Below are 21,236 nucleotides of genomic sequence, written 5' to 3' on the forward strand. Positions count from 1 at the left end.
TTTCTTAGAATTTGCCAACCATAACCAATATGCTATCAAAACCTTTGAAGGTGGAGCACTCCCTTACTAAATATCTCACTCAATTAATAAGTGTAAAGGTTGGTACAAACAAGGGAAGTTGGCTCAGTAATTTATGTGGAGTTAATCTAGTTGGAACTTCACACTGCCCTTAATAATGTGCATATGATATATAAAAAGCATATTATATATTACAAGAACCATGAGATATAGAGTTGGCATGATGGCATCCAGTGAAGACAAATCTAATTTGGCTAGTTAATGGGCAAATCAATAAATGGCAATGAAATTAACTATGCAATTGAACGAATAGAACGAATGGCAACTGTAAGTCCCTAAAATATACTGCAATTTACCATCTTATTTACAATTTTCAAAGGCAGATTGCAAGCAACTATCTAGCAAGTTAAGATATAGCTAATCATGAAGAAACGGTCTGTTTCTGCTTCTCATCATCAAGCGCCGGAGCCTTGCAAACTGGGCAGGTTTTCTTCAACTTTAACCACTTCTTGATGCAGGTGAAATGATAGACATGCGGGCATTTCATTAATCCCTGACTATCATTATCCTTGAACTCCTCCTGTTTCCACATTATGAGAAAGATTCAAGATCAATACTTGATAATATCTAGAAATATTTAAAGGAAAACATGGATTTTTAAGATTTTACCAAGCATATAGGGCAGCAGGCTTCTTCATCCTTATCATCCTGGGCAGATGCAGATGAACAATACAGTCTTTCAGTTAAGCATTTGGTGAGATAATCTTCTGACAAACCAGTGCTCACATTTCCAATAGTCTCCTCCAACACGAGCAGCTCCTGTAGTAAGCAAAGAAGAAGCGTATATGATACATTGAAACACCATAAACTTAATGATGCAGTAAAAGATAGTTGAGGAGGATTCACAAACCTCATAGCTCATGTTGTCTATGTCGAGTCTCATATCCCTATGTTCATCAGTCAAATCGAGCGCATAAGCAGAGCGAGAAATATCCGTCATAGAAAAGCCCTGTGGAAAAATACATTATGACAAAGATAGCTTTTGAACATGCACTTTGAAATAGCATTTTTGCTTAGCTCGACTTTACCTGAGAAGTCCATCCACGCTGTGCATTACCGGGAATGAAAGTTGGCCAGCCAGCATTAACGTTCCTCAGAACTCTATTTGTGGAGCTGTTTTGAAGATTAATTGACCGAGGAATTCTAGAGGATGAAACAAAGCCATTGCCGGAAGGGCCATAACTCTGGGTAGCAGCCAGGTTTGTGTAGTTTGAAGAGGTCCTATTAAGAACTAGCCTTCGATCATAACTGGTAGGACATCCCCAAGTGGCTTGAGCATCAGAACCTTGCGGATTAGGCAGTCTTGAATGTGAGTTTCTACTGTTATCTGAGTTCCAAGCACTATTCTGTTCAGTATCGCTACCAAAGACACCATTGCTTGAAACAGGCCGATTCCAGCCAGGATCTGCAGCTCAAAGAAACAGTAAGATAAGGCAATACAAGGGAAGAAGAGTATTAAAAAAAAAGAAAAAGAATTAAAGGAATAAATCATACTAACTTGTAGTATGATTCCTTTGGGAATATGTTCCAGGTAAAGAGTTGCGGTTCAATGGACCACCAACAACAGTGGCAGCTAAAATGCTTGATGATGAGTGCAACAGCTGTGTTGGTCTACTTGAAGAAGGTTGCCATGCTGGGTTCAGCTCTGCTTGAGGAGCATTGTTATGCCGGATTCTCACATTCCTCTGAAATTCTTCACCGACAGATAGAAGAGTCTCATCTTGGTACCTGTAAACATTGCTATTAGGATGTAGAGGGCTAGAACAGAACGGCATATGCTTCAGCTGAAAACTATTTGGGGGAACTGGAAAGTTGGAAGAAGTTCCAGTAGACAGATACCCATAGGGATTCTGGTACACTGGGTGTGCAGGAGTCTTCCTTTTAAATGCAATCCTAGAATTCGCTGCTGGTGGATAAAACATTGTAACCCCAGTCTGATTAGCATTGTGATTGTAGCAGTAAGGTACAATTTGAGTTTGGTATGTCATATTTTGGTTACTGCTGATGGTAAAAATAGGATGCTGATAGTTGTCACAAATTGCATTAGAATTAGCAGTATTTGGATGAGAGGAATTCACATTATAATTCATTATCGTTAGCTCATTTGATCCCAACATAGTCCTTTCTGCAAGTCAAATATCAAGATTATTAGAAATCAGAGTTCAAAGAAAAGAACATGGCATTTATGAATCAATGAACAAGCTTGGATAAACATAGAGCATCAAAACAGCATAAATGGAAAATTTACCAATGTGCCTCTGGGGATTGACATTTGGAGGATTCGAGAGATGCACGTTTTGGAATTCAGGCAATGGCGATGCATAGAAGATATTTCTTTGTGCCATTGTTTCTATGCCAATTTTAATCTGAAGAAAACCGAGTCTGGAAAGAGATTGATAAAATGGCGATTAACATTACTCATTTACAGAAAATATATATCATTAAGATTTTTGAACTGAAGGCAATAATAAACCACAGCAGTGATGCAGTAATTTGAAGGTATAAATAAATTAAAATTTATTATTTCGTAAAGTCTTGGTTTCATAAATTTTTTGCTGTCAAGTCCAAAAACAATAAGCCATGAATGCTTAAATTCTAAACTTAAAAAGGCTACATGTCACTCAACAAAGCGTGGCTTTCATTAAGAAGATCCACCTGACTCATTTACAGAAATTTTACACTAAGCAACATATAAGGAGTAAGAAAATTAGGATATTAAAAATTTGAAAGTGCTTTAAAAGAGTCAACAGGGAAAACTTCCACTACTTCGGACAGTCAAAGAATGAAGATTCACTAACAGAGACAATTGAGCCCAATATTACAACATCAAATGTATATATTTCCAAATAAAACAAATATATGCAAGCAAGAGACACAATTGTGTTTAAAGAAATATTGACATGGACTTGAACAACACATGTGAAGATAAGAGTGTGGGTCCCAGGATTGAAACTTTTCTTAACATGTACGAGCATTGACAAGGTTATTTCATTCCTTATGATGTTAAACAATTGCTTTGACACTTTTCTTCACATGTACTAGTGTTTGATAAGTTTAATTCATTCCTTATGATGATAAACAATAAATTTGACTTTAAGAAAAGGTATCAATAGAAAGCCTCTATTTTTTATATCAGTTTATCATTCATAGATGAAGTACAAAATTTACTAATAATAAATTATTTTGGATTATATAAAATATTAAATGGTTTTTTAGAAATCATAATAGGCCTAATTGACCCCACTACTCAACAAATCAGGGTAGTAGTTTTGACGAGTCTACAAAAGATAAGCTAGAGGTTGGCTGCAGTTCTTTTATTTTATCACGATTGCAAACAGGAGGAAATCAAGGCTGTGATTTTGTCCTACGGACGGGAATGTGGAAAGCATTTTTTTTTTCTCATGAATAAAAATCGTAAGAATTAAACAAAACTCGAGGCAGCAATCTTCCCTAGGTACCAAAACAAAAATGGTGGGATGTAATTTTGTGTTGTTCATGAAAGGGAAAAACAGGCTGATGCTGCTGGGAAATTGAAGGAAAGATAATAAGGGACATCTGTTGTTGTCATGTTCTTGGAGATTTTTCAAGACAAATTATCTCAACACTTCTTTTTATTTTTCTTTAGAAGAAATTGTTTCAAGGACTGGTTGCTTCTCCTTTTTATTGATGTTTCAAGGTGTTTAGATAGATACCATATAATTGTCTTTTTTATGTAACCCTCCATCTAATTAGTGGATTCAGTGTGCATTCTTGCCCCATAATAGGTCATTCTTGGTTAAATCATGTAAACACAAAAAATTATTTGTCTCTAAGTAGTTCTTGTTATTTCATACATACCACTCATGTACTATCAAATGAGAAAGTTTGAGAAAACTTATCAAAACAATGTGTTATAAAATCCATTTTCAAATAGAATTTGGCGAAACCCGCTCAATAGAGTTTGTTGATAGACACTTCCAACCATATGTTCAAGAAATTGACTGGAGCAAAGATTACAACACTAGAAAAATAAGCATAAGAGCATGTATGACAAAAGAAACTGCCAGAAGCTTTTAATGGTAGGGAAACTCTAGTAGGAATAAATGATGAGGAAGGATCAAAAAGTCAATCAATTATTTTCATTTTGGGAGATTAGGATATTTAAAATTCAGCAGATTAAAGTATCACAAATGATGTAAAAAAACTTGAAAGCTCTATACATCAATCAGTAGTTACTTTCCTTTCATATTATGTTACATCAAATCATAAGCATTTGGATGCCTATAATAAGCTTTTTAAGGGGAAGGAAACTCTAGTAGGAATAAATGAAAAGTGAGGATCAAAATGTCAATCAGTTATCTTCAGTTTGGGAGATTAGGATAGTTCAAATTCAGTAGATTAAAAAATCACAAATGTTGTAAAAAAATTAAAAGCTCTATAAATGAAGAAGTTATTTTCCATATTAAGGACGTTACATCAAATAATGAGCATTTGGATGCCTATAATAAGCTTATCATAGATATAGATTATATTAATGAGAAGATAAAAAACAAAGGTAAAATTTTATTTTTTTGTGACATATGTCATCCTTTTAAGAGCATGTTATTACCATATTGATGTATGAAAATCACAATAATTTCAAGACATTTATATGGTTACGTTAATGATTTGAGGATGAACTATCAAAAAGAAATCCCTATAGAAGGTTTATTGATTTGGATAAGTATGAGAAACAGACAAGAAAGTAAAAGCAAACCAAAATCAAAGCTCACAAAGAAGAGCCAATTTCATTTTTTTTGACTTGCATTTATAAAAAATTTTGATAAGATTTTGAAGGAAATTTGAGAATTGTAAGGAAGTTAGTAGTAATGGCAGAGGATCACACGTGTGTTTGAACCATTTTAACAATACCAGATTATTGTGTTCCTTCAATTGAAGATTAGATGATTGATTTTGGTGGTTCACATGGCATAACATCTCACATAGGTAGGTTTATTAGCGGTGGAAGCATCATTATTAGAAATGGATAAAATTATAAGATCATTTGGATAGATATAATTCATATTTAGACACATTATGAAATGATAAGAACTTTAAGAGAGGTCAGTCATGTTCTAACATTGAATACGAATCTTATATCATTAGGTTGCTTAGACTATAATGGGCACAGATGCAAAGAAGCATCAAATGTTTTAAAGATGTTATTATTTTGACAAAAGCAGAGAAGCTTGTTAGTCTCTACTTCTTGCAGTACAGCACACTAAGTGCAAAATTAATTTCTTTATATGATTCATAAGTTATTGCATACGTGGCTTGGGCATATGTTAGAGGCTTGTTGAAGTCGAGTAAAAGAGGTCTGCATTGTTACGATAGAAATGGTTTTTTAGATTTTGAAAACATTATGTTTTGGAAAACCATCACAGATTAAGGACATCATGGGGGTAAATAGGAGTAAACATACTTCTTTTGTCCTGTTTCTGGCCAAGTTATGGATGGAAAATTGGACCTGAGAGCTAAGATAAGCATATTTCTTGTTTATGCATTTAGAGTGAATGCATACAGCTTTTCCCATATAGACCCCAATCGATAGTTCTGTGATCAACAAGGATGTCAAGTTTAATGCACAACTTGCAATTTAGTAATTCAAATTAAATTGATGTTTTAAGACGAGAAAAAAGGAAGATCAGCTTCTTACATTCAAGATTGAGCAAAATTACTTCAATGATAACGAACCGCAATAACCGATGGAGATTGGTTCTCATAAAGAATTGACAACACAATAACTAAACAAAATATTTCTTCTCATAATTCTTATGAGGATGATTAGGCCACATCATAAATATTGTTATGAGGAATTCAATTATTCATATATACTAGCATATATACTTATATCTATTGGAGCTTGCTTTAGAGCCATCCACTTATGAAGAGAGTATCAACAAAAGTATCAGAGTAGTCCATAGGTGATTGGAGTTTAATTCTCTACAAAATTTGAATAAGAAAAATCACACAAAACCACCACCCGTATCACGTGCATCTCTTAAGAAAAAAATCTTACATGGATAAAAATAATCTCAAAGGCAGTGGTATTGAACATTTGATAGTTACATATTTAACGATAAATGTATATTTTATTTTTTATATTTGCTTTTGTATGTAGATATCATGCCAATTGCAGCTACAAAAAATGTTATAAATCCATAATCTAAAGGCTCATCTTACGAAAGCATTTGGGCTAGACCATAGCTTTTCACCTCTTTGGTTTTCCTTCTAAGAATATATAAAATGAGTAAAATTGAAAGCTAGTGTTGGGAAAGTTGAAAGTTAACAAAGTTTTACATGATCTATAAGGATAATGAGGAACTTTTTATTTTTGGTTTCTTCATAAGCTATATATGACACACGAGGCATGTAAAAATCATCGAATATTGAGTAACGATTTCAGTAATCCCAAATTCTTGTGTTTTTTGTTGGATGAATATTCTTTGAGGGTTTTGTAAGCCTTGATGACTACTTTCAATGGAAAAAATCTCTTTCTATTGGGTATTTCTACATCTAAATTTCTATCTACTTAAATATCTATGAGTAAGCATGAATGAAGTTCTATCAAGTGTTGAAGGTGTTAGATTAATTTTTGGGATATTAATTTTAATTATCATAAAAATATGAGGAAAAAGGGCAAAAATTGATCTTCAAAATTTTTATATTGGCTTATTTTAACCACAATTATCTAGCTTGTTCAATTTAATCACTAGGCTCGTCAAATATAATCCAAAATAGCTCATCATTTAGATTATTTTGGATGAAATTTGAAAAGTAAATGGACTATTTTGAAGCATATCTAAGAAGTCAAGAGACTAAGTCGGACACATTTGATAGTTCTGGACTAAAAGAGTCCTCATAAATGATTGAGAATCCACTTTGATCTTTTTCTCAAATTTTTTTTATATTCCTTCTCAAATTTTGAATTAGATTTCACAATTTTGCAACTAGTGCATTATTGTTTTGAATTAAAGAAACATATTTGCTACTTATTAAATTAAAAGTGACTAATTTGCATAAAAGATAAGAGTGGATAGATAACCTACAACTATAACTTTTCTTTTTGTGTTTTCATTGTCCATATCATCCCAAGTTACATTACCGAATCATAGATCCTAACCTGGCTTTTTTTCTAACAAAAATGAGATTCATTGAGGCGTTAGAGAAATTCAATGTGAATGTTGTGAAGCCACTTGCTAGTAACTTTCAATTATCAATAGCTCCTCACTCATTAAAAGTGGTTTGGGAATTACGTACGACACATAGTGGACTCGCTTAGATACTTCACCTAATAGCATTTTTAGTTGATACACGGGTAAGGATTGCAGGGTCACTAGAAGGCAATATAATGAATAATAAGGTATTCCAATAGCAATACAAGCTTATGTATGCGTTTGATGTATGCCAAGCCTACATATGGCAATGCCAGGGATTTCTAATTCTGAATAGGAGAAAATATGATATACTAATTATCTTGATAGGAGTCCTCAAACTAGGTATGTCTTCACTCTCCATGGGCTAATTTGAAGGCAACCCTTAAGCCTACATTGTTTTGTCCACTATTGAGATAAAGTACATAGCCCTTACCGAAGTTATTAAAGTTCATTGATAGGAGTGTTTGGTTAAAAAATTTGGCTTGCACTAAAATAGTTCAATGGTATTTTGTAATAATCAGAGTGGCATTCATATAGTCTAATCATGAAATAAACCAAGCATAATGATATAATGTACGACTTCATAAGAAGTTGAAGATGATATATAAATTGATAAGATTCTTAATTCTACCAACCAACAGATTAAAAAAGTCTTAATTTAAAACGTGGAGTCATTGCCTAGACATGATTCGTACTTACAGTTAATACCCTTCAAGGCATTCAGGTATGGAGACAACGATGATTTGTCATTTAAATTGTTTGTTGACTTTCCAATTGAGACCTGCAATGTTCTATGGTGTTGAATGTTAGCCTTTAAAAGAGAAGCATAAGAAGCATAATAAGCATAATACTAAGTTAAGTGTTGCCGAGATGTGAATGATTAGGTGGATGAGTGGCTTTACATTTAGAGACAAAATGCAAAATGAATATCTTTGTCATAGGGTTGGGATTAGCTCCAATGACGGACAAAATTAGAGAGAGTCGTCTTAGATAGTTTGGTCACATTAAACGTCGACCATCTAATGATCCGATTAGGAGAGTAGATGTTTTAGATTCGACTTATGTTAATAAAAGCAGAGGTAGTCCTAGGAAGACTTGGGCTTATTGTATAAAAAATGATCTTAATTTATTAGAATTGACTGAAAATATGACGCTAAATAGGTCGCAATGAAGAAAGTGATTCATGTAGCCGACACCACGTAGTGGGATTAAGGTTTTGTTGTTGTTGTTGTATTGATTTTCCAATTGAGGAGATCTAATATTGTTGAGTTCTTGGAGGTCTAATGAGAGGAATTTCTTTTCTCCACTTTTTCTTTCTTTAAATAAAGTTTGATCCCAGGTTTAATGAGATCTACTCTCATTATTTTTATTGATTATTAAAGGGCTTTGTGTATATGCTTGTATAATCCCCTTATTTCTTAAATTGTACTCCATCTTATCTATGTCTTTGTGTTGTTTTTGTGTCTGTGTGTCTGTGTCTGTGTCTGTGTGTTGTGTGTCTGTGTCTGTGAGTGGGTGGATGATGTCATTACATAGTTTCACCAAGGTCTACCCTACATCCTTTGAGCAATGAAACGAGAAAATTAAAGCTCATAATATTAGTGTTTACTACATTCGATTTAAGCAACTTAAAATATGCAAAGAATTCCTAACACACAACAAAATGTTTACATAAGAACAAGATGCTGCCAATTTCCATTGTAATTGTATAGTTCATTACCTTCTATAAGCATATGACCAAACAAACTAGAAAACATGATAAACAAAATAGCTCTACAAAATAGGATCTTCTTTAAAAGTAAATTTTGTTTGTTTTTGTCTTTACAAGATTTGTTATAACTGAAATAAAATGAACCTAAATAGAATGATGTAGGGTAAAATTTAAAAAGAAAAAAGTTTTAATACCGAAACACAAAATCTAACCCCTCTGCAGTAAAACAGCCTAAATGAAAGAGTATTATCATAAAAACTATTAGCAAAATTCAAAAAGCAATTGATCCAGGATAAAATAAAAATGTAGTTTCTGAGGAGAACATATCTACAGCAATAAAAATAGCTTGAATTACAAGGTACCTGACGAACATTGTAAAAGGAGGCCTTTCCATGTAAAGCGAGATTAGAATATCAAAAACAAACAGTGGAGCTGGCTATGGGTATGCGCATAGTGAACTTCCTCCGGAGCTTTCACACAACTGCTGAAATTGTACTCAGAGACAGTATTTTAAGGTTATGGAGGATGAGTTCCTCCCATTTCTACAACATTAAACAAATGCCAAGCCATCATCAGAAATACCTGTCTAAAGACTAGGGGCAACTACGGCAATACCAAGAATTTACTTTTTGATCTATAGGAGTTACAAATGGCGAAAATAAATGAACGGGGAAGGATGGGTGAGAAGAAGAGAGATTGAATGGCGAGAGAGGTTTAGCGAGATAGAGAGAGAGAGAGAGAGAGAGAGAGAGAAAAGATATAAAAAGAGAGAAAAGCGAGTGAGATACTTAGCCATGGGGATGCCAAATTTGAAGGACTGCATAAAATATCTTGAATGAACAGTCCATTACTTCAAAGAAATGAGTTTGCACTGAAAAAAAGAGAATCTTCTTGTGATCAGCTAGCCCCTGACTTAAAAGTACTTAAACTCAGTAGAGATGTTGAACATTCCCCAGAATCAACCCAACCATTTTTCCCGATCTGTATATACAAACTTGCACTACATCACAGGATTCTGTATCATCCTCATGTGGTTTCCTTTAGATCACTCCCAAAATGATTTTTTCAAAAAGGGTTCAAGACTGCGCCTCGTGGTTTCCTCTGGATCACTCCCAACCCAACTTAACAAGCAGAAGTTGATCGCCAATTTCACCCTATCCAATTGGACTATGTCACAAGCGGGTGTGCATGCGTGTTTTAGGAAGGATTCAATTCCATTATTCCTTTACATGGCCATAAGGTCATAACCTAAATCATACTTTGTGAGAAATCAGAATCTTTCAAACTACCATGCTTTTTACACCATGGCGGTGCGCCCTCTGTTAAATGGAGCTTTAGTAATAGAATAAAGGCATGTTGAATAAAAAAATGTTACATACAAAAACCATTTGTTTACTATGGGCTGGCCACTCTCTAATAAAACCTTGAGAGCAAGAATGAAAAGGTCCATTAAACAGAATAAAATCCAAGCAGGTAACTAAACATGCTCTTCATGCAAACCTCAGCTGTAGATTGTGCTAGGGTATGATAGAATCATTCAGTTATCATTCTATTGCAGGAGGAATGCTAGAGCAGTATTTAAGTGCCCCTCAATGCATAGGATTTAACCCTAGCATCCTGCAGCAGATACATAAGAATGATACTGTGATGCGCGTTGCTGCCAAATGCCTTGGATTGGCATGGTATTCTTTTAAGGAGCATCATTGCTTTCTTCTAAAATTCCCAAACCGTCAAAAAAGGATATGAGAACTTAGCCAACACCTACATATAAATAGGATGCCAAATTAGAGGTCCATATCAAAGCTTCTTATGCTTAATAATCTTCGAGAAAATCAATATCAAAGATGTAACCATCTTCTCAATGTTTCCAGAAGAACACTGAAAAAGCCTGCAACACGACGTATGATTTAGTTGATAACATTCAAGTAGAATTCTTCATGTTACCAAATATCCACCCAATTAATTTTTATTACTTGCGATTACTGACTATGATTCGTTAATGCACCTTGTTTCTATATTCTCTATGAAAATAATAAGAGTACTCGGACAATGTCAGGAAACAAACAACAAGATTACTAGGCCATGTTTGAAATTATTTTTCCATTTAAAGCTCGTTTATTTTTTAAAGAAAAAAAAACATATATTTTAAAGAATGGTAATTTTATTTTCAGTCACTTCATTTGTGAAAATGAAATCATTAAGTTTGAAAGAGTTTGAAAGATTTATGGAATATTAAATCATAATGACTTCTGCCCACAACCAGCCAATTATTGGATCCAGTAAACTCCATCGTTTATCGAAACATGTTTCAAACTTCAAACAACCAAATGAACCCCAAAAAAATAAACATAGTTGGACAATCTTTTTTAACATTTTTAGAAATAAAGAAAAAGAAAAACATACTAACCAAAAACTATATATACATATAACTATCCTTACCACTGAAGTTAGATATTTGAATTCGAAGCAATTATCATAAAGGAATGAAAAAAAAAAAAGTTTAAACAGTTCTTTTTCACTCCTGTAAACAACAGCCCACGTTTCCACAGCTATCCACATAATTGTTTCTCATGCTTTTTGAGTAACAAAATTGAACCTTTTTATGTTAAAGAAACTTTTCTGCAAAATTTTAGTTTCTTATAAATTTAAAAGAGGAGAAAATTTTATTAAAAAATTAGGACATGTTAAGACTACAGCTTTCATCCCTTTCTCTCTCATCCTTTCAATTAATTATTAGTATATATATTGTTAAAAGGATTGGAAATAGTAGATTATCAATGATAATCCAAAATGATGATTTGAGCATCAGATCCTGACAAGCAATGAATCATTATTGTTGGCAGCCAATGGTGGGGATTCTAAAATTACACCATGAAAGTTGAAGAAGTCAACGAAAGTCCACAAGGGGAGTTAGAGCAATTACTGGAAATCCGGTGATTAAGATCACAAGACAAGAACATGGCACTGGATGGCAACCCAAAATAGCATAAGAATAGAGATCTATGATAATAGCTGATCAAGTAGCATGGTAATGGCTGACCTACAATATAAAAAATGGAGATCTATACGTTGTTTCCATTAAAATAGAGCAAAAGATTAAAAATAATAAATAAAGCAAGGGAAGAAACAAAGCAATGGACTTTTTGATCAGCATGAAAAACGGTAACAATTTTTTTCCAAGACAGGGAAGAAGTTTCTCTTTACATCAAAACATAGCAGTTTTTGTTTCTTAACCAAGAAGAGAAGGAAAAGACAGATGGAACAATATTGACAGTACGTAAGAGACAATAATGTATAACTAATATGATTCTGTTAGACTCTCGCTTAAGAGATATTTAGCTTTTTATTAGTATTTATTATTATTTCATATAAAGTGGGCTTATTTTTCTTGAATAAAATAAATAGAGCTTATTATGCTTAAGGTTATGTCATGTGTGGTTGTTCTCTTAAGTCTAGGGTTAGGGTTTGGGAGAGATCGCCTACCTCTTGAATTGTAGGTTTAGGGTTAGGATTAGGGTATGGGAGAGATCATTTACCTCTTGAAATGTAGGTGCTTATCCTTTATGTATTGTGTTGTGTTGCTTGATGTTATTGAAGTAAAATATTTTGTTGCCCTAATTTCGGTGAAAAACTCGTCTTCTTACCTATCAATTTAGTATTAAGCATTTGATTCGGGGAACGATCACATCGTACAGGTTGTGAACACGTTGTGCCCTAATCTCAGTGAAAGCGAAGATAGAATCACGGAGATTCTGTGAAGCAAAGAAGGGCCCGTGATATAAACCTTTATATCATTGTAATTCTAAACCCACGAAGGGGATCGTAGTGCCAAACCTCATGATACAGTAAACTGCGAGCTAGCTAGGGTCCATTTACAAAGTTTAGGAGAAACTCAAGGAATTGCTAAAGAAATCCATCTGACTATCTGATTGTGCAAACCTTTTACAATTGATTATTTTAATCCATAAGTTAAATCATAGATGTTGCAGCTGAGGTCCCTTATGACAAAATTATTTAAGAAAGTCTACTCACTAATTGAGAAAATGGTGATGAACGAATTTCCATGGTCATCTGAGAGAGTCACACCTAAGAAGATGACTAGTCTGCATAAGATTGATGTTCTGACTATCCTAGCCTCACAAATTGCTATCATTCTTAAAACATTAGACAATTTAAAGATAAATCCAATTCCAATATCCCTACCAACTAAAAAAATGACTCATGAACTAGTAATAGATCCTAATACAATTGCTTTGGAAACCTTGGATACTATATAAAATAATTTCAACCTACATTGCAATACCTACAAACCAAGCTGGAATAATCACCCAAAATATAATTGGACCAGTAATAACTCAAGTGTAAATAACCAGCTGTGGGGGACCACCTAAGCCAAAATTGTAGAAAATTGAAACAGCAAGGGCAATAACCACTTTAGATCAACATACCCACTTGAATTCACTTCTGATCCCCGATTTGAAAAATACATCGTCTTTGGAAGAATTGGCAGCATTATGAAGAACTAGTTATGAAGCCAAACTGCAGTCATTAGGAACTAAGAGAATCAAACTAAGCAGTTAGTTAACTTCTTAAGCCATAGACCCTAAGTGATGCTACCAGTAACAACTAACATAGAAGTGAATCATGAAGAAAAAGAAAATGAGCAAGTGCCAGCAGTGAGACTAGGGAAGAGGAATTGGAAGACGCCCCTAGGAAGGAGAATAGCCACGTAACATTAGATCATGAGCCTGGAACACCTAGTGAGAATCAGGACAAAGACTTCGAAAACCCTAACTCACCTTCTAGGAAATCATTTCTTGCAACCGGTGAACCAAATACTGATATGCAAAAGAACGAGTTAATTGGGAGAGTTTTGGACCTAAAAAACATCCTTAGAAGGTATAATTTGAATCAAATCCATATATATCTCAGGAAGACTATTCTCAAATTAAAAGTGAGAAATTACAAGAAATTATGAAATATGAGGATTCAGAGAAATTCTCGAGACAACCAAAAATATTGGGCGATCGATTTGGGATAACTGAAATGAAACTTTGATCCTAGATGAAGGATATTAGGCTTGATTTAATCTTAGGTCAAGCTAAGGACGTTAAATCAATTGCTTCTTTGGAGGCAACCCAATGTTACCATGTGTTTTGGGCATATTTTTGTTTTGCATTTGCTTTGAAATTTGATTCAAATTTGCTTTGAATTTATTTTGAGTGTGTTTAGTTGTTTTACTTAGCAAGTATCATGTTAGTTTTGGTGCGGAATCTTTATGTGAGGTGAATGAAATGATCACATTTGGGACTTTTCATGCAGGTACTTAGATGTAAAAAAATATTAGTTTTCTAGACGATTATGTGTTACACTTATCGATCTTCATGTGTTATTGTTACGCTGTGATATGTTATCAGATTTAGATTCCTTGTTATTGCATACTAGATTCTTATCACCGTTCTTATACAGTTTATAGAATAGAAAAACATGTTTGGTGGCGGGAGAGTTATGCATGTATACTTGCCTAAAAGTAATTGACATAACAAAGTGATAGACATCACTTTAGCATAATGACTCAAGTGGGATTTTTTGGTATTTTGATACGTTGAGTAAATCTTTTTAGGAGCTTTGAATATCCATCAAATGAGAGGATTAGAATTAATATCTTAATAATTTGGTCATTTACTTTGATTACTTCTACCCCTAGATTAATCATCCAAGAACAATTAAAATGTAATTATCAATATAAGTAATTAAGCAAGGATATTCTATACATTTTAATTTTCAACTCAACCAATTTAATTAAGACTTGATTTTGGATTTCAAAATTCATATTAAGAAGTGAATATGAATTATTAATTGGGAAAGACCAAACATTTAAAATCATTAAAATATATGCTCGATCAGTTATAATAATTATCTGTGTAATCGATACATAGACAAGTAAAAAACAAAAAAGCGTTCAAATATCTAAAAAAAGAAGAAAAAAAACAAAAAAGCGTTCAAATATCTAAAAAAAGAAGAAAAGAAATAGAAAATTAAGAAAATTTTTGAAAGTTACGAAACAAACATAAAATACCAAAACATAGAAAGTATGGCATAATGTGGAATAATTCTGCCAAAAAATATGGCACAACCATGCCACAGTGGCATAATTACACAAACCAGAAAGGGGGCATAATTATGCTACTCTGTGCGTAATTATGCTGTCCTATGGCATAATTATGTCGATTTTGGGCGGGCGTAGCTATGTCGGTGTCCATCCAGACTCTACAATTTGATGAATTTGGCATGTTTAGATACGCTTTTGAAGCCCTAATTGATATAAGGAGATGCATGAAGTCCTAAAATACACTTTTGGAATTGGTGGCTTTGCCTCGAGCGTTGAGAAGAGACTTTGGAGCTCTCGATACTACGTTCTTTCTTCATTTAAGTGTCTCTTTCTCTTCATAGCGTAAGCCTTCGGGTGTAATCAAGAATAGTCTTCATATTGGGGGCATGTCAATGATCGTGGCAGAAGGTTGAGTTTCTAATCGTCGCCCTGAGAACCTTTTGGTGGATGTGGTTGTAGTCGTTTGGATCTCCATGAGACTAGGTAAGATGCGTTTCTCTATTGAGATGTGGTCGTTAGGAAGCTCCAACAATTCTGCCAGTAACTTGGGTCGCTACAGTCCTAAGGTATGCTAAAAGGGACCTTCTCTCAGCCTCTGGCGAGGGCCGCGTGTGTTACCGTGGGCTCCAAATCTCATACTTCCAACATTTATCTCTGAAATCGGGTAATAAATGTGTGTAATGCTTACACTTGTTCCTGCCACAACTGCAGCAATGCCTAAGAAATTTTTTGTGGCTTATAAGCAATAGCAAATTATGTCATGAACATCCCTTTAAACTTAGTAAGTGAAAAGATTACTCCGAGTGGAAGGTTATAGAACCACCGAAGCGTAAACCCCTTCATGATCATAAGGAAAAGTTAGCACTTCATTGCATCGTTTGCACTTAATAGGCACACCGTCAAACTTTCCTTGGTACGACTCCAGAATTGGGATCTTGAATAGTTCAGAAGCTTCAGCTTTAGAGATGTGTTGAGAGAGAGCATTATTAGAGGCTAGACACCATGTGTTCATGTGCTCGTTCTGTGTCGATCTCGGGTACTGATCTAGCTCTGTCTGGGTGATACATCTCATCGCTCACTCTTGGCATCGGGGAGGGTGCCTTATCTGCATTCAGGATAAATTTCTGACGTGTGAGAACCACCTGTTGGAGTACCGGGTATATTTCTCACCAAAGTCTCCTTGGTCATTTCTCTCATCTGATGTTTAAATACTTGGATTTGTTGGATCACAAAGTCTCCGATGCACTCCATGTTATCTGTGTTCTCATGGATATTTTCTTCCACTTGTGTCGCTCCTCTTCTTGTGTGTGGCATTACTTCATGCTCACCGAACCTTTTCAGGGGTGTTGAACCCATATCTGTTCTCGAGCCACGCCCAAGGAATAGAACGCACACAAAGAATAAAGAATAAAGAATAAAGATCCTTTGAGAAAGACAGAATTGACAGGGATTCCATGATGGAAGAATGCAAATCAAAGAAATTTTCCCCTTTTTCTGTATAATGTCTCCTATTTATAGGAGATAACCCTATCCTGAAAAGACATGCAAGATCATTTAAAATAAATGAATTCCACTAAACACCAAAAGACATGAGTGGGGCTGTAGAATTTCAATTCAGTCGCTCGCTTTTAATAGTATGCTCGAAAGGACAAATCCATCATGAAGTACCATGTCCCCTTCACCCTTATTCTCATGTACGATCTTGGATGGTTGAGTGATCCATTATTAGTTTTAAGTTTTCTGATCACGAGTCTAAGTGTCGATCGAGCAATTAAGTGTCAGCCCCTGGGCGACCGACTCCTTTGAACTTGTGAACTGTTGGTTGGTCTGATAAGTGTAGTTTGTGTCAATCATCCATAGATTGGTCATTGTCGCTTGGCCTTATAGTTTGCTTGGCCCTAGGTCGGTCAACCTTCGGTGCCCGCGGCCTATCACATTTCTTTGACTCTTCAACGCCTGGCGATCATCTCTTAAAGTCTACTTGCAGCGACCCCCAAGCTTCCTGGAGAAGCCTTTCGGTCGCCTATCTTCATTTTATCAGGTTTGTTGGTCTCATCATCGTCTGAGAAGCATACTTTTTTATATGTACACAACCTTATCCCCTAAATTCACAATTTATTAATAATTTTATCTTCCGTAAACTACATTAACAAAGGAGAAATTCAAATTTATTTCAAAATACAAAATTATCCAAATAAATTTAAATTTGACTTCATCATAATATTAGCAAGTGCTCGACTGATTTTTATCTTCACCTATGGACTTTTTTTGTTTGACCGTTAATGTCAATGGTGTAATTTGAGAATCACACAATTTTTGTAGCCTCAACCATTTTAAATTATAATGACATAATATCTTTGACATTTTCATAATTTGATGCTCAAATCATGATCATATATAATTTGATTGATTATATACTAAATCTAATACCGCTATTATAAATCCTAGGCTAGATTACAATAACTAATAATAACAAATTCAATGATCTTATCCAAAACTTAATTATTGTTTAATTATCATATATAAAAGTTAAATACCAATTACATAGAGAGATTAAATATTTAATTATATCGAGACTAATTATTGAATAAAATAATAAAAGAACATTCATGATCTCAATTAATCAAAATCATAATGACTCTCTACTTAGCCTTAACAAGTAATTATAGACAATTGATTTATGTTAACTACATAAACCTACTCTTTTGTAAATAAATAGAAATAAATCCTTAATTATGCTAATTATAGCACTAATTAATCCCTAATTAGCCCTTATATAATATAAAAACTAATAAATCTCTAAGCATTCTAACTAATTGAAACAACCTTCCAAAACATGTGAAAGTGTAAATGTTTCGCAATTTCATGAAACAATCCATTTATTCCATTAACAACTAACAAAAGTAAAGCATGTGCATTTATCAAGTACCTAAATTTTAAGATGAAAAAAATAAAAAGACAAAGCAAAAGTGAATCCAAATATGACCTTAGTGAACTCCATACAATTGAAAAAAGGGACGAGAAAAAATCATCAAATTGTCCAAACTAAAAGTTTTACAAGCCCAGAGATTTGATATTCCTGATGTACCCCAACAAATCTAATTAAAGTATCATACAGATTCCCTTTTTCTCAAAACAGAACTGGAGGAACAGATTTCTGTTGATTCCACCAAACCTCACCAGTTCACACAAATACAATCTTTAATCTAATGCTAGAGGTCACTGGAGTGCCATGTTCATCAAGTTTGGGGTAATATCATCTATATGGCTCACCAAAGAAGTTAAGACATCAGAGAGATGCAAACAAAAAGCATATAGTAGCCTGCATGTCATAGAAAGCCATCAAAAGAATAAGCAAATAAAAATGATAAAAACATGAAAAAAGGAATACAAATTGATTAAATAATCCTTCTAAAAGTACAGAAACATAAGAGGCAAAGAATATCAATTCTCATTTGCTATATTTTGTCCTCAAAAGGAGTAAACGCAGTCAATCATATTTGTTCAACAGTAACCTAGATACAGAGAAAAAAGTTAAATGAATTATTGACACTCCATATTCCATGTAAATACTTCATGAATAGCAGAACAATGCAATATCCAAAATACATCAACAAATTAATAACCACTATGCTCGCCGAGATATCAACAATACTGATTTTGATGCACTTTTTCTGTAAAGTATACAAGACTAAACAGTAGCAATATCCCAAGACGAAAAACAAAAAGCCAAAATCCTAGCTAAATAACGCGCGCTGTTGCTTCATCGCCTCCTCAGACAACAAGAAGACAATTTAAAAAACGAAAACATCAAAAAGCCATGCAATCGCTCATGCTCATGAGAAATTACCAGAATTGACCAATAGATCGCCGAAACTCGGATCCAATGATTCAAACAGCCACAAGTTCCTCCTTTTCCCGATCAGATCTTAAACTCTCCTATTCCTTTCCTCTTAAGAAGAAGAACAGAGGGATAGGGGATGGGACAATCTAAAAGTTTGAGGGCACGACACGGAAACGAAGAAAACCTGAGAAAATACGAAACCGACGCAGCTTCCGTTTCTGTTACTGGGGCAACTGGTTATTTAGCATTGAGGCGGTCGTCTCCCAAAGTGGGACCCAGGTGTTCAGCCACGACTCGTTCCGCTGTTCCGCTGTTTTGCAGGCGCAACGCTTGTGATCATGCTATCATACGTTCCGCTGTTCCGCTGTTCCGCTGTTTTGCGCGCAATAGGCATGTGATAATTCTTTTTTTCTAATTTTTGCATGCAATACGCATGTGCGCGCAATAGGCATGTGATAATTCTTTTTTTCTATTTTTTGCATGCATCTGCATGCAATACGCATGTGATAATTTTTTTTATTATTTTTATTTATTTTTTATGAGAGAAAGTAAAGACGTCCGTCCATAAAAAGAAAACTGCAACACGAAGATGACTCGAGCTACAACACAACAAATAACTCAAAATAATCAAAATCAATGGGACAACACGAAGATGACTCGAGCTACAACACAACAAATAGACAGAACCAACTCAAAATAATCAAAATCAATGGGACAATAAACAACAAAAAATAACTCATAACAATCACTAATATTAAATAACAAGAAAAAAAGTATATATGTATATATTTCATTTTTTGTCACAAATAAAATATATATTTTGCTCCTCTAATATGAGAAATAATAAATTATGATGTTTTGCACATTTACAATTTGAAAATTTTTCTTCTAAAATTTTTTTTTTCTTAGAAAAACAATTGTACAATATTAGCATATTGGTGGTATAGATTAATATATTGTGATTTTTCTGATAGATGAACCATATATTCTGTTTTTTCAATTCTTTATTTGAAAATTTTTGTTGTAATGATTTTACCATATTTTAGGAAAATTGTAATATAGTTGAGGTTAATAGTGGTACATGTGAATTTATTATGTTTTCTCTCATAAATGAACCATAAATTCTACTCTTATGATGTGAGAAATATTAGATTATGATGTTATGGACCTTCTTTAATTGAAAATTTATGTTCTAATAGTTTTTTCATGCTTAGAAAAATAATGGTATAGTGGTGATACAGAAAATTTTTTTTTTTTTTTCTCACAAATGAATGTTTGCTTCTGTGATGTGAGAAACACTAAATTATGATGCTATGCATTTCTTAGTTTAAAAATTTTTGTTCTAGAGTTTTATCATATTTAAAAAAGGGTAGTAAAATAATAATATAAATGGATATATTATGTTTTGTTCTCACAAATAATATATACATATGCTAATGGATATATATATATATATATATATATATATTCTTCTGATGTGAGAAACTATAAATTATGACATTATGGATATTTAATATTTAAAAATTGATGTCCTAAAAGTTTACTATGTTTTTTAAAAATTGTGGTATAGTGGTGATACTCATAAATTGATAGTTTTTTTTTTCTCATAAATTGAGCAAATGAAGTTTATCGAATCAGATACATTGTTTTCCAATAATAAATCATTATTACATATAATTCAAATATGAGGTATGAAACAATATATTAAACAAATGCAACCAAATAAATTTGCTCCAATAATAACACATGAGTACATATGGTTTAAACATAAGTAATAATGCAATGCACCAATTATGAATATGTAGATCTATTATCTTTTCTCAAGGGGAATTGAATAAAATAGTAAAAAGATAAGTAATAATCAATAAATACAACAATTTGTAAACTTTTTTTTTCCATTCACCTTGAAGCTGTTTTGCTTTTTGTTGTTTTCCTTTTTGCCTTCATCCTTTTGGTTTGCTTGGTTCTTTTCGCCGGAACCCAAAACATTGTGTAGTAAACAACTCCATTAATTTAGGAAAAAAATTAGAAATTGGTTTGAAATTTTTTTAAAGATTGACCAAAGTACCATAATGATTGCTCTGCTAAATACTTATCTTCGTGACTCATGTTTCAAAAATTCTAAGCTTGTTCAAAAACTCAAAGAGCGTTATCGACAAGCCTTGTATGAAAAACACAAAGCTGAAAACTCTATAGTGTAAAGAAGAAATGAAAGCAAGCTGTCACGGACTAACTTTCCTCAAGTCACCCGTGCGGCTTTAGCGCTCTTTTTTAGCACTAAATCAGCCTTACCCCTCACAACACTGGACTTATGAG

General features: G+C 33.6%; 1 protein-coding gene across 4 annotated transcripts; it reads right to left on the reverse strand.

Annotated features, from left to right (window-relative positions):
- Positions 1 to 332: 332 nt before the first annotated feature.
- On the reverse strand, positions 333 to 19,117 carry LOC110020604 (E3 ubiquitin-protein ligase MBR1-like). 4 transcript variants are annotated; one of them, XM_020718758.1, is made up of 9 exons: positions 18,927 to 19,117; positions 9,753 to 10,725; positions 9,327 to 9,506; positions 2,327 to 2,460; positions 1,577 to 2,203; positions 1,107 to 1,483; positions 929 to 1,027; positions 688 to 837; positions 333 to 598 (listed from the first exon to the last, which is right to left on the reverse strand). In XM_020718758.1, exons 3-9 carry the CDS (start codon positions 9,356 to 9,358, stop codon positions 440 to 442), a joined length of 1,578 nt encoding a protein of 525 aa, XP_020574417.1. In that variant the 5' UTR covers positions 9,359 to 9,506; positions 9,753 to 10,725; positions 18,927 to 19,117; the 3' UTR covers positions 333 to 439. The 4 variants fall into 4 exon arrangements, with proteins under 4 accessions (XP_020574417.1, XP_020574420.1, XP_020574418.1 ...); XM_020718761.1 differs by having other exon boundaries at positions 1,577 to 1,806; positions 1,918 to 2,203; positions 9,327 to 10,725; XM_020718759.1 differs by having other exon boundaries at positions 9,336 to 10,725.
- Between the last annotated feature and the right edge of the window lie 2,119 nt (positions 19,118 to 21,236).

This window comes from Phalaenopsis equestris, unplaced genomic scaffold (assembly GCF_001263595.1).
Source record: "Phalaenopsis equestris unplaced genomic scaffold, ASM126359v1 Scaffold000105, whole genome shotgun sequence".
Lineage (NCBI taxonomy): Eukaryota > Viridiplantae > Streptophyta > Magnoliopsida > Asparagales > Orchidaceae > Phalaenopsis > Phalaenopsis equestris.

Excerpts from the sequence above, each read along its gene's own strand:
- LOC110020604 (XM_020718758.1), bottom strand. The coding sequence starts at position 9,358 with ATGGAAAGGCCTCCTTTTACAATGTTCGTCAG. Across the intron at positions 1,028-1,106 it reads AGCGTGGATGGACTTCTCAG|GGCTTTTCTATGACGGATAT; the intron begins GTAAAGTCGAGC and ends ATTTTTCCACAG. Across the intron at positions 599-687 it reads CCTGCTGCCCTATATGCTTG|GAGGAGTTCAAGGATAATGA; the intron begins GTAAAATCTTAA and ends ATGTGGAAACAG.